Below are 13,951 nucleotides of genomic sequence, written 5' to 3'. Positions count from 1 at the left end.
TTTTAAACCGACCACAGTAGTGGCACCAGAATCCCAACGGTTCTCGTACGACACATCCAATGGAGTCGGAAGCCGAGCTCGTCCGTCGAGACTCATCACCAGTCCCGGCCTGCAGGCGCCCAAACCCCCCTCCCCCCCTTTTTTTTCATCCTTTTCTTATTCCTTCGTGGCTCTTCATCGGCACCGATCGGCGTGGGGAGGATGAGTCGATACGAAGTGGGGATAGCGACTGATTGGGCGTGGTATATTTAGGGGTCTTTGCCGTCTACGTGTATGCGCTCTAGGAAACGGCAGAGTCAACGACGTGTGTGACGAGGTGAGATCTTGTCTTGTCTCTTATGTGTGCCGCCTGAAACCTTTTTTTTTGTTTCCGTTCCTTTGCCCTTTCTCTCTTGTCCTTCTCTCTCTCTCTCTCTCTCTCTCTCTCTCTCTCTCTCTCTCCCCCCCCTTTAAACAATTGGTTATTTTCCTCTTATTTTCTCGCTCATGCATTGCAACAAGAAGTGAGACATTCATGCGTATACACTACGCTGTTCCGTATACTGGTATGCTACTGTCGGGGGGTAGTGGAGGAGATGCGACAGGGCTTTCGAGCGATGTCATAGCACAACGGGCGGCATGTCTCACACGTATCTATATACGCACATGTCTGTACAAAACACGTATAATAGGTCCCTACGGAGTACCAAGAGCCTCCAAGTGCAATTTGTTGCGTAAACTGATGCTAGTCGCTCCGGAAACTGTTTGGTTTGGATAGTGTCCTTGTGTGTTTTGCTAGGCTCCCCTTCCCCCCTTTTTCTCGGGCCCTTGTTGACTTCGTAAAGGGGCAGCATCTGTCCTTCGCAACGGCGCATCAATCCTCCCAAACGAAATCCGGCGCACCGGGTCTATAACTCGGAATAAACATTGTGTTGGCTACACCATAGCTCTCGAGTCGAAACGTATCCCGTCACTTGATGGGTTGTAGGTAGGCCTGGTAGGGGAGGCAATCTCGGCCGTTCAACGTTGTAGAGTAAACTCTAATCTCCTCGCTGTTGCTGGATCTTTTGCAACCAAAAAGAAACACAGCATCTTCTGCGTCTTGGTGCTCTAATGCTCCTTCGTAGAAGGGCATTGTTTCAAGTTTGCTGTCATCCAATGGTCGAGCCGTCGTTGCGACGGTCGAGTTCGACATCGATTGTAATGCATGGCATGTGGCCTTTAACCTTGTTTCGCTAGGGTGAGCTTGTTAGTCTCGGGATGCGAGAATGACTTGCTCACATCTTCATCCGGCACGGTTTTGCTCAGAAAAAGATGAGCCCTGTTTCAACACCGACAACCCATGTAGAGGCAGATATGAAAGGCTACCTTGCCGACAACTTGCGAGGTACCAGAGTCAATGTATCCCAGAGGCTCAATGCGGCATAGAGATGCTTGGTTTGGCAAGTTCCAAGCTACCTGGTTCTTCTCTTCCACGGCTCTCAAGAAACGGGGGAGGGCTCGTACCATAAAGACCCTTCTTCTCCCAAGCCTGTGTTTATCGTTGGAGGAGGTAAGACTGAATGGATCCTCACTCAGGGGAAGGTGTGTCTGAAGCGAAGAGCACTCGAAACTATATATATAGGGAATTTGAAATAGTATCCTCCTGTTGCTTGAGAAGTCATGACGGGCCTGTTTCGAGCAACCCAGAACAGATCTGCCCATAGGACGAGTACTCTCTGTGTAATTGACGGCCAAGAGGTATTTGGACTCTGTGGGCTTAGTATTCTGTTCTTTTGGTGATAAGGAGGTAGTCCCCAGTATCCTCGTCGCCCTCGCCGTCGAAGTCGCCCATGACTACTAACCTTGGCAACCCGAACTGTGATGTGACTACATTACACCAGCACCTTCCGACATCTCTCCAGGCGTTTGACCGACTGACCAGGGGGCACCTCTGAGCTGGGTAGCATCCCATGGAGTACAAGAGAATCATGGCCCGAAACCTAGCACATCATCGTCGCTGTGCGCCGTTCCCACCAACGACGTGTTTGGAGACACAGTCAAGTGCCACACGGGCGGCCGATGGCTTAACATGCTGCATGGACCGTTCCCAGAGTGACCATCAACTAGTATGCGTGAAAGGTTTCCGCAAGATTATCACTAGATCCACGCTGATGACGATCGACTCGAGGAATCTTGACAGTTGGCTGTGCATCAGCTGATTCTTCGTGACAGCCATCAAGATGTCATTCCCCTTCTCCTCTTCCTCCTCCTCCTCTTCCCCCGCCTCCGCCTCCCCAAGGTCCTCCAGCGAACAGCCAGGCGCTTGCTCGCCGACTAGGCGAAGCTTTGGTGCAAGAAAAGCATCCACGTGCGTGCAAACAAGCACCGAAGCCAGCTCGTTGCCTCGGCTCGACCTGTCGGTGGCGCACTAGACGATTAGTAGGGTTCTCAAGCCTCCCTCACCGAGGGACAGTGTTGGAAGGCGCTAGTAACGCATCGAGTCGCTGGGAGTGGTGCTGGTTCGCCACTATTTGGAAGGTTCAAGTGGGCGGCTCGGTCACGACGTGAGAAGCTAGCAGCGAGGCTCTTCCCCGAATCGGCGACAGCCTGCATGTGAGGGTGCGGCAGGCACAATTACCAAGATAGTACTCCGTAGGCATCACAAGGACTCCTTCCATCTTGGTCAGGATCTTCACGTCGCGCACCTGCCCAGGTTGCCCTGGACTCGTGCAGCCTTCCCCACACTAGGGACTGCATCCCGCCGGGATTTGCAGCTGCGGGAGGGGAGGGACCTCTCAAGTGCCTCGGCATATCAACCTTTGTTTCTCAAGCGGCCTTTCACAAGCTTCCTGCTTGTGATTGTGCGACGTCCGCGCCGCGCGCTAGCTGGACGCTCGCCGTGAGCAAACTGCGGAGGTCGACGATGCACCCCAGATTCTTCTGCAGAGTCCGCTCCAGCGCGCTACCGACCCCAGATTAACTAGCGGGCACACCACGGCTCCGGCGAAGAGTCGGACCCATAATGCACATCCGTATTACGGTGTAGTACTCTGGCCCCCTCAAAACACATTGCACTACGCGGAGCACTGATAAAACAAACTTGTTTCTTTCTGGCCCTCCGCTAGGGGAGGAGAGCGTCACGCTCTTGGCGTCATGTCGTTACGCAGAGCCAAAAGTCTCGGAGTACCCGACATGGTTCGGCCTTTCCTCATACAACATCTCTGAGGTTACAGCCAGACCCACCACGGCATATTACGCAGTACACTACTTGTACCGGAGCGCGGCAAACACGCGTGGCAGCAGCAGCAGCAGCAGCAGCAGCAGGAGGAGGAGGAGGAGGGCGAGACCCAGAGTCGCACAGTGTGCGAAAGGTTTGTTGACAGGGAAGAGAGAGCTCCTAGTTGTTGTGCTTCGTCCGGCTGTCGCACACTGCACTTACGAAGGATGGAGTACCCCGTATTAGGCCGATGGTTGTCTCTTTGACAGAAATTGTTGGGAAGCATCGACGGCGCCATCTCCGCCCCTTGAATCGATCCGGCGAAACATCCGCGCGCACTGACACCGAGAAACAGCCACCGTTGCATTGGTCCCTGAACCGTGCTTTCCCAAGGCCCTCAATATAGGTACCCAGGTATTTAGCCATGACCGGTACCAAACAACCGTCAGGCGAGTCCGGCTCCATGGCTCGCCTCATTTTCGATTTCGGGTCGGGAGCCGGACGTGTCATCCCGGACAACGCGGAGACCTCGTCCAACACGGGTCTCGATAGTGACCGTGTACGGAGTAGTTACGAAGTCCTGTCCCAGAGGACACGGTCAGGATCCGGAACCGTATCGGCTTCGAGAGCGCCCGCAATGCGAGCCGACGATGACTCATGATGCTGCTGCTGCTGCTGCTGCTGCTGCTGCTGCTGCTGCTGGAACCGAATGGCCCGGCTTCGAAGTGCCCACACGACATCCGGAACCGGTTTCAAACACTACCGAGTTTGCCAGTGTGCGGGTGTAGGTATTGTTATGTATCAGGTTTCGCCAGAATCCCTTACCAAGTTGCCAGCCGCGTAAGTCACACCACATTCCCCTTACTCTCGGCAGCGAGGCAGCATGGAAGGTCGTGCAAGGAGAGCAGCAGCAACAGCAACACAGATCACAGACAATCAAGGAGACCTCGGGGCTCCCAGCAAGTCGCGTAGTGTATCGCTGATGCCCAACACCTTGACAGCGGGTAGCATCCGGGTCGAACACCGCGAATTCGCTTCCCTCCTCTCTCAGCCGTGCAACATTATTCCCGTACACTAGTGTGTCAAGTGAAGCGTGCGGGTCCGTACGGAGTGCTTCAACTGCGTTTCTTTGAACAGTTTCGTGCAGCGAGCCTCATCAGGAACGGAATCCGTACCCAAGAAGCCCTTGCCAGCGCCGCCAGAACCAAACACCCCAAGGCGAATCCGTTGTTTCGCTTAACTACACTATGATCCCAAGGTCGCCCCCCAAAACAAGAACACCCTGAGGGCCCCTTGTCTCACTAGGTAGTGTACCGGCCGGGTCCGCTGAGGCTGGCCACACACCCCGGACGCTAACGCGACCATGACCACGAGGCACCAGGGGAGGGGCGGGGCGTTGTCGGAAACGGGCTCTAGCCAAATCCAACTTGCCAGGCCCAAAAGATGCACACACTACCTTAGAGGACCAAAAAAGGGAAGAAGAGGAAACAGGGTGTTTATTTGCTGTGACGAGGTAACAAACCTCGCTTCTCCTGCAACGTCTCTTCGGTTCCCGTTCCGTCCCCAATCTCGTTCCTCGGACCAAGTAGTAAGTGTGTGTGTGTGTAATCCGTACAGTACGCACACTACGCAATACAACTAACTACACAGTAGTGAAGTTGCCCCCCCGGCTGCTCGTGGCCCCACCGCACGGCATCGGAGATGCAGCCGAAAGCCGTTAGCTCGCCCCGTCCCGCCGGCCCCTGAGCGCAGGGGCTGGGATCACTTGTTGGCCGCTTCGGTCTCGGAATCTAACCCTGGCTGAGCTCTGCTCGCTGCGATCAGCGAGTACGTAGCGTACTGTGTACGTGCTGGTAGGGGCTAGCTCCGAATTCCCTACGTCCGTACGTACGGAAATGGTACTGTACATACTATACACAGCAACGACGAACGCGAGGAAGTGTTTGGCGTACTCTTAGTGTATCCTAGTGAACCGTATTCCGTCTTGTACAGTATGTGCACAGATGAAGTGCGTACTGTGTAGTTATCCCACTCTCTGCTCAGGTTTGACCCGACGAGCTGCGGCCGGTAAACAACAGTAAAACAGTAAACTGAGGTTTCGCGGTGGCATCGGACTGGGTTGCAGAGGGTCGAGCTGCATATGTGAAGAGCTTTGTGACTCGGCCCTGAACGAGCCTAATGTACGTAGTACGGACTTATGTACGCAGTATAACTATACCGATTTCACATTTCTACGTCGCGTAAGGAGTATATACACTATACGGATTACATGTACCTCCGTACTGTGTCGGTAAAGTTACACTCGACTGCGTCGTAATCTCGTGCGGGGGCCGCGAAAAAAAAGAAGGTCGACACGGATCTGCAAGGGCGCACAATGAAGAAAAACGCGCTGCTGCAACTTCATCTGCAGGAATCATTTCCATGTGGAGGAACTTTCCTGCTGCCCACATATATATATACTTATATATATATTTATATATATATATACACGGAGTACGGAGTATACTCTGTACGGAATAACAATCTGGTATGTATAACACATCTGCCGGCCGTACGTCTGTTCAAAGAAACCAAGAAACAAGACAGTCTTTATTAGCCAGCTTGGTGGTTTTCTCTTTCTTTTTTTCTTCTTTTCCTCTACACAGTAGTTCCGCGACCCGTCGACGCACTGCACAGAAAGAATCCGCCGTCCGTGTTGTGTGTGAGACAGGGCCAGAGAGGAGCTCCACGCCCACGCGGCTCGATGCGCCGAAATGGTGTCGAGTAACCAAACTGTCGGGAAAGGAGCCGGGGGGCAAGGGAAGGGGTCGCGAAACAAACTCTTGTCTTTTGCGGCTCCTTTCCATAGTTGATTATAATAATTAGGGATCTTGCCCAAGCCCATCTATCAATATCGGGGCATTATCTCTTTCGGGTCTCTTGTTCCATTGTGCCTACTTACTACTGTGTATGTATAGTGTGTATGTGCGCCCTTTCATTCACTGTCAGGGTCTCGGTTGTGGGGGTGTTTCCTCCCGCTGACCGAGACCCGGCAGACGGCCCGATGTGGTGGGACCATCACGACATTGTTTTTGCATCCCCCCTTTCCCCCACTACCAACGCCACCACCCCATGTCTGGCATTGATTACTCGAGTTTCATCATCACCACTTAGTATACGTCTCTTTTCTCCTGTCGCACCAAAGTTCCTTTTTCGAACGCGGTAGTTGCTGCATACTTGCACCGTAGTTTAGGTGGGAAGGTATTTCTGTGTGTAGAGTTGTACTCTGTATGCATGTAGCGTGGTAAGCGAGCATCTTTTTCTAGGCCTTTGCCATTGCGCACAACCGATGAATGTCGGGCGAGGAATTGGAAGGGAGCGATGATATTTTAATATCCCCCCCCCCCCCCCCCCTTTTTCCTTTTTTTTTTTTGACCAACCACAGGCCCGGATTTTTTGCCGGTAACGAGTTTCCCAAGTCCCAACCTGCTGGGCTTGCTGGGCTGGGAGTGTTGGTGGCGATGCTTGGTCAAATCCGCAATGGCCTTCCTCTTTCGGGAGCTGAAAGACGAAGTGGACTCGGCGGGCTTTGACTGTGGCGTAATCCGTGTATACTCTGTACACTGCTAACTATGGAACGCGTATGTGTGCATTACGTTGGTATGCTTGATATAATACTACAGGCGTGCACTGCATTATCGGTTCGCTTAGGACTTGTGCCGAGACACGGCTCTCGAACCCAAGGCCTGGTCGGTCGTACGAGGCGTTCGAGGCGATCGGGTGCAGCGGCCGTTCGACATACCTTCTAGAACTCGTTAGGGCGGCCTGGGGGACGGAAGACGCGGAACGAACGAACGAACGCCACTGACGGCAGGTAGCTTGAGAGATCTTGTGTAGTGACCGCGAGAGCAACTGTGCGCTCGGGCCGTGCGCTCGGTTCGCTCCGGGATCGCTCTCAGCAACATCATGCACTTGCTTCGCTGCTATTGTTGTTTGTGGACTTGATGATAACTCGGTTGAGATATCGCAGTATGCCGTCGTCAAGAGTTTCACGGAATCATTTTCGGGGTCGGTGGACGAATTAGGCAGGGGGCCACTCCTCTGTAGTGCCAGCCCCTCATTCCTAGGTGTGGAGGATTGTAGTGACAGGTATCCATATGCGTGCCCGTTCTCCTCTGCGGCACCGTGTCTGGCCATCGTTTCCAAGTTGTTTAGTTGGAGTGCTAGCGCTCCTTGAGGATTCGGGCTTCTTCCACCGGCTTTTTTCTCTCGCTAATCTTGATTATCTCATGCTGGGCGGCGCCTTTTATTACACCTCGACGCTTTCGGTAACCCCGGGCCGCATGTTACCAATTTCCTGAGATGTTCGCAGGCAGTCAACGTTCCATGCTGTTAAATTTGAGACGGGCTATGCTAGTCTTAGGTAGTACACTAGGAAGGGAACTTGCCGTTGTTCATCTCAATCGCCGTGTCTGCGGTAGATTCCAAACGCACTCTAATTATTCTTTTTTATCCTCTCTCTCTTCTTTCAAGGTTTTCCCATCTCTCGCTTATCTTCTTTGGGGCATCACCGAAATGATGGGCTTTGCCAAGTCGCAGACTGAATGGTCTGATATTCAAATAACTACGGATAAGAGAGAGGGCAGGCCCCACCAACTGGCCGCCATCTTGTGATTCCGCTGTGGGGAATCTGGGGATTGCCCGTCACGGTTGCCTGAATTTCGCTTTCACCAAAGCGCGGACCATGTATGTACTATGTTTAAAAAAAAAAAAAAAAAAAAAAAAAAAAAAAAAAAAAAAAAAAAAAAACCAATCTCGTCTGGTGCAAGAGCGGCTGGGTTGGTCAGCCGCTTGTTGCTACCGTTCACCTTATGCTGTGTGTAGGTGTATTGTATACACATACCAGAGTGCATACCTACCGTAGTATGTACATACCTGAGAGACACTACTACGTACCAAGTAGACGCCATTGCCGTCTGCCCAAACCGGCTGGATGCTGTGAAGAAAGAAAAGTCTTCCCGTACGTGGAGTGCAATGAAGTGTGCGGATTACTAAGAGTGTGCTGCTTCGTACTTGGTATTATACACAATGCGAGAGTATGCAATGGAACATGAAAAGCGGTTCTGACACATCGTTCCAGACAATCGTGCCATGGTTCCAAAGTAGCTTAGGAAACTGACCAATGGCCACCGCGCGCCGATTTCTCGGCGATGCGAAGCGCCATGCCGTCCAAGCACCCTGCCACCAAGACGACGCAGCGCTTGCAACAGGGCGAAACCTCCCCGGCCTCGCCATTTTTCAACCATCAGTTGGTGGTGTGACAAGCAAACGATGCTCCGACCTTGAGTGGCGCTCCGGAGACCATCCGTGCAGGTCGAAACACCTCCGCGACTGTACGGATTATACTATCCGTAGTCATTTGGAAGGTTGGGTAGAAGTATGCCCAGATGCTGCACTCCAAGCGGCTCGGTCAAGGGTTCAAGTTCTCGGCGGAAATCCACGGTCGACAGAAAATGAAGCACACCATGCCGCCAAGCTATGTGGTTAGACAAGTGTCGACAGTGTGAGTCTGCGGGGTGCACCGTGTCACTTTTGATCGGCCCTCGCATGTGCGAACCTTGATGTTTTTCTTGACCTTGATATGTCGAGCCACCCTTAGTACCCAAGCAGCAGACGATCTTTTTGCGGTGGCTGAGCTGACTTAGACTGTCTGCAACTCGATACCTTTCTCTTAGACTAGCCTGACCGCTAGAAAGAGAACTTGCGCTGGGAGGTCTTGCAGACGGTGCCCGCGCAATGCGAGACCGCAGCATGGCATCGGAGTCGGTAACCGGGTGCGAGGCGGTGCGACCCGCGGCCAACCTACCAACCGCCGCCGCCGATAGGATGTGTAACCAACCTATCAGCAATGCTTACCTTGCACAGCATGAGAGATTGTTAATGCTCGGGGCCCAAGGCCGCGCACAACTGCAGTCAGTTGACTCGGACAACGGCCACACCTTTGCTTACAATCAGCCGAGTCAAGCATCGCCTTTCCTGTGCCTGCCTTGAGTTTGGTTAACAATGCTTCGCAAATGCATCGTACTACCAAATCCTTCGCAGCTAATCCGTGCATGAGACGAGACTCGCGGCATATTGGCCCTCCAAAAGACGGTTCCGGCGCCGGAGGTTCGGCAGAGGCGACGGCGTCTGATCATGTCGTGCAACAGACTCCATTTCTGGCGACCGCTTTCCGAATCCGTTGCAGAGAACTTTTCCTCGCCCTCGCCTAACACCGAATACGCATGCCCAAGCGAAGAGCATTGTTACACTAGGCTCGATGGCGTCCGCGGCGGCCTGTCTCATATGACGCCCTGGCCACGCGGATCACCAGAACTCGATTGCACGCTGCCATTTTGAATAACCAACACCTCAAACTGAGCGGAAGCTCCACCCGGCTGATATCAAGCGAGCGCCCGGTGAACAAGCGCACTGTGGATGTGGGACGGCAGATCGGTCCTGACGAACCTGGCAAAACGCCCAGGGCGTTCCAGCCCTCCATTCTTCTCTCATCCGGATATTGCGACACTGCGTTGCGACCGTGCGCTAGATTCAACACAGACATGTTGATCAGAATCGGGCCCGATGAAGGTTAGAAGTGCGTTTCGAGAATGTCAGTTGACAAGCGCCGGATTGGATGCATGGCTGATCTGTCAACTCTCGCTTGGTGCACGCATAGAGGGACACGGCAAGCAGCGGCCTCAAACACCCTTTGGCTTCCAAGATCTTGTCCCAGCGCCACGCAACCATGTTACCTGTCTCCGATTGTAATCAAAGCCATCGGCTTCCGAATTCATTTTCTGGTTATCGGTAAGAGTTATCGTGGAACGCGCTTTCTTATACGGACAAGTGTAGTTAAACATGTGTTGGAGAACGTATCTACTGATGGTCGTTTGGCGCTCAGGTTGTTGCCTTGCTCGGTGCGCCTCACGCGGTTCGAAAGGTGAGGTCGTACGGAGTAGATTGGAGCGCACTAGACTACTAAACACTACTCGCGGTACTAGTAGTGTCGATCGTCGGGGATATTGAATGCTGTTGTGGCTTTCTGCGGGGAGAGAGTCATCGGACAGTGCGAAAGCGTAGGAGGTGGAAAACGCGCCAAGCATATCGACGCAGAACAGCATCCTTGCAAAAAGCGGGTCAGCCGGGCAGCAGGCAGCCAAGTCCCAGCGAGGCACTCAGGAACATGGCTCGGCACAGGCACGGGTTGTGGCTTCCACTGGCCGCTTCCTGCAAGTCTTGGCCGTTCCGCCATCCCCTCCGCCCCTCCTCGAGTCCTGGACCCTTGGCGGTTCCCGACCCAGCAATTGGAGAGTTTCGTCTCCCAATGAGAGCCCGCTGTCTTGGGTCCAGCGTGCCAGCCTCGGGAGGTTGACCTCTTGACGGAGTGCTGCAGGGCAGCGACCATCCTCTGGGCCGCACACAATCTCATCCACGCTGGGCCCCGCCTGCCTGCTCTGGAGCAATTGGCTAAACTGGTTGGTCCCCTTCTGCTTCAGGACCCACCTTGCGAAATAGCAGAATGCGAGGTGCTCTGCGCTCCGTGTTCTGTTGCATTTTGCAACAAACGGCTCACCCTCATCCTTGCCCCTCCCCGACCCCCGGCCACACCACGCCTCCCCTCGCCCCCCAAGGGTGCCAGGGGCCCGTCGAGGAGAGGGCGGATCTTGACAGGATCGATTCTCTGTCCTTGCGCCGCGGACATACTACTCCGTACACTACATAATGTTCCACAACCGTCCACTGCCCTACGCTGTCCCTCGTTCTCGCGCTCTGAGAGTTTCCCGCCCCCTCCCCCCCTTTTTTTTGTCTTTGTTTCCTTTCTTGATCCTTGACCCTCGTCTTGAACCCGCTCCTTGTTCGAGACTTCGCCTTGCGCACTCCGATAACCTCTCTTGGATACACTCGATCTCTTACGCTCTCTCGCTCATATCGATACTGATTCGACACGTTTGGCTTACAATATCACATCCGGGATTTCAGAGACAGACCACCATTCAGCGACCATATAGACCCAGGACTGGTATCCGAGACTCAATGGGCCCATAACCTTGTGCGTTGTGCGCACTCATACATCATATATTTCACAACAGACGGATCCCATTCGAGACCGGGATTTCTGGAGCAGGCGCTCAGAGAACGGCGTATTACCACACTACTGTGTCCGAACACTTCTGGCCGGGGAAAAAGGGGGCATTTGACCGCCGCGTGGCGTGGCGCGGAACGGAATCCTGATATAGGGAGCGGAACGAGAGGAGATTCAAGATGGCGAACGCGACATTCGATTGTCCATTACCCTTCCTCGCCGAGTCAAAATACTCGGATGGCGGCTGTAAGTGGACGGTGACGAAAACGAGGCGCAGCCTCCAACAACCCGCTGCTGCTGACACTGCACTCCAGTCGTGGATGGAAGAATATGCCAAGATGTTCTCGGCGTCAGTTGCTGTCTGCCATGCCCCTTTACGGACTGGACGTACCCCGACAGCTTCCGGGACATGACAACGGCGGCAAATTGGGTGGCTGTGGCGAGCACCATTTGCTGCGTTTTTCTGCTGCTCTCGTGGGCCGTGCTACCGGTCGACAAGACATACAGGCACTATCTGAGCATCAGCCTCACCGCCGGCGTCGTGTGCATGAATGTAGGTTGGAGAGCAGACTCTTAGCCTCTCAAGGGTCGATACTGATAACCTCCCGCCAGCTCGGTTTCGTCATTCCACTCGCCGGTAACCCGCCGCAATGTTACGACGACATCACACCCAACTCGATGTCGACGGGATCGATCTGTGCGGCCTCGGGCTTCTTCCTCATCTTTGGCGGCTGGGCAGGCGTGATGTGGGTCTTCCTGCGCGCACTGTCTCTCCATCTCCAGATCTGCTGGCAGCTCGTCGTCGGGCGCAATTTCATGTGGTTCGCTCAGGCCGTCGGCTGGGGCATTCCCGTGATTGGCGTCATCATCGCCTTCATCCTCAGCGGCGTGTCGTTCAGGTTTGGCCCGACATGTCACATCAACCACAAGAACAGCCTGGCGGACCTCTGGATTCCGTTGCTGGTCTTCGCGTCCTTGACCATCGTCATCCAATTCGCCACCTTTGGTTACTGCATCAAGGTCTACCTCGCCTCGCTTGCCGACAACAGCGCCTCAACCGAAGGCTCCGGCATGCCCTCGTACACGAACAGCATCCGAACAATGACCCCCAAGCAGGCGTACCGACGTGTGCGGCGCGTCATTGCTCTGCAATGGAGAGGCATTGCCATTGTCCTCATCATCGTCGCCGACGTCATCTTCTTCTCGATTGTTTTCGTGTTCCAGGACAATACGGTGGAAGCTGTGATGAGAGACAAGAGCCTCGCGTGGGACTGGGTCTCGTGTCTGGTAATGAATGGCGGCGACAAAGTTCCGTGTCTGGACGAGGCGAGCGCGCTCGCTGTCAACATGGCGACGACTGGCGCCGTTCTGTTCCTCCTAGGGGTAAACCACCTCCCTCCCTTGCTGAAGAGTCGGGTTGCTAACTGTCACGCGACTAGATGAACGGAATCTGGCTCCTCCTTCTGCTTGGCCGCTGGTCGATGGTCACCGGCTGGCGCGACATGTTGATCTCGGTTCCCAAGCGGAGCCAGAGGGAATTTGTCTCAGTCGATGCGCGGCTGGACGATCTCAAGAAAGATACACGTTCGTACGAGATGCTCTCCCGGGATACCGGGAAGACCATGGACGATTCAGTAACACCCTCCGCAGTGACCCCCATCTCCCCGATACAGGCGAGATCGACGACGACGGGGAGCCCGCAAAATCATGAGTACGTTCAGATGCCCACCCCTGATGGGCGCCGGACCCCGGATTACTTTGGCAATACCGCCCGGTATCACACCCCCGCGAGGTCATTTTCGAGCCCACGGCCGCCCCAACAACAAACGGTGACATGGGATGCCCGTGAAACCTACGCAAGGCCGACGTCGCCGTACACGCAGCAGGATCGATACATGAACCCGCTGGGTATGAACAGGATATGAAAATGACGACGACGACACGAAACACCAACACTCTTTCTTTCTTTTCATTTACCTTTCACTTCGCTACTTTACAAGCGATGGCAGGCGAGCCGAGCCGTTAATGGAAGGAGCTCACTCAAAACCGCCCCTCCAAATCTTCGCCGACTGCCTTGCTGGCCATTGTGTAAAAAAGAATCACGGCACCTCGACAACCCACGTGAGTCCCGATACCTGAACCACACGAGCAGTCGAATGCAGGTTTGCGGAAGCCTCGGTCGTGTGGGTCGCTCGATACGGCGCCACGAGTCCTGACTCAAGCATGGTTAAGCACGACGAGTTCTGGCTCAGGGTGGGATTCGGTCGGTCAGGCTGGCTGCGTTGGTTGACCTGGGGTGACGAGGTGGTGGCTCGGCGAGGGCGCCGTCATCGAGCCTTGGGACGTTAGCGGTCGGCCAAACAACTGCGTCCCGGATGGGCTGTCTGGTGCTGGGTTGATATACCAGAGGCCGGTTGTGGAACCCTCGGTTGTCTCGGAACTGCCGGATGCGACGGAATGGAGCCGTGCCGTGAGTGGCTCTCCGCAAACGCGGCGCCAACCTTGGCCCCCCTCTTCCCCGTCAGCATTATATTTCCGGACACTGGGCATCACCTTGGAAGCCTCCGGAGGTTCCCGTCATCTGCCATCGTTAGTCGCTCATTGGTGGCATTCAAATCGGACTTTGTGACACGCGATGATCCCGACGGCGATGGCGTCATTTGGCAGGA

At 54.4% G+C, this 13,951-nt stretch overlaps 2 protein-coding genes across 2 annotated transcripts; both read left to right on the top strand.

Annotated features, from left to right (window-relative positions):
- Positions 1–3,114: 3,114 nt before the first annotated feature.
- Positions 3,115–3,966, top strand: MYCTH_2122013 (uncharacterized protein; the record flags this gene model as incomplete). Its single annotated transcript, XM_003658374.1, has 4 exons — positions 3,115–3,156; positions 3,262–3,313; positions 3,628–3,729; positions 3,806–3,966. The coding sequence occupies 4 exons, from the start codon at positions 3,115–3,117 to the stop codon at positions 3,964–3,966; spliced, it is 357 nt and encodes a 118-aa protein (XP_003658422.1).
- Positions 3,967–11,353: 7,387 nt separating this feature from the next.
- On the top strand, positions 11,354–13,473 carry MYCTH_2294168 (uncharacterized protein). The gene is made up of 5 exons (XM_003658373.1): positions 11,354–11,528; positions 11,597–11,835; positions 11,895–12,665; positions 12,722–12,866; positions 12,933–13,473. Exons 2-5 carry the CDS (start codon positions 11,692–11,694, stop codon positions 13,205–13,207), a joined length of 1,335 nt encoding a protein of 444 aa, XP_003658421.1. The 5' UTR covers positions 11,354–11,528; positions 11,597–11,691; the 3' UTR covers positions 13,208–13,473.
- Positions 13,474–13,951: the final 478 nt, after the last annotated feature.

The sequence above is a fragment of the Thermothelomyces thermophilus genome, chromosome 1 (genome assembly GCF_000226095.1).
Source record: "Thermothelomyces thermophilus ATCC 42464 chromosome 1, complete sequence".
Lineage (NCBI taxonomy): Eukaryota > Fungi > Ascomycota > Sordariomycetes > Sordariales > Chaetomiaceae > Thermothelomyces > Thermothelomyces thermophilus.
Note: the sequence above shows the minus strand (reverse complement) of the source record. Positions and strands in the feature narration are given on the sequence as shown.

Bases quoted from the DNA above. Each gene is read 5' to 3' on its own strand.
- MYCTH_2294168 (XM_003658373.1), top strand. From the start codon at position 11,692: ATGACAACGGCGGCAAATTGGGTGGCTGTGGCGAGCACCATTTGCTGC. The intron at 11,836-11,894 runs GTAGGTTGGAGA...ACCTCCCGCCAG, and splicing joins CCGGCGTCGTGTGCATGAAT to CTCGGTTTCGTCATTCCACT. The intron at 12,666-12,721 runs GTAAACCACCTC...TCACGCGACTAG, and splicing joins CCGTTCTGTTCCTCCTAGGG to ATGAACGGAATCTGGCTCCT.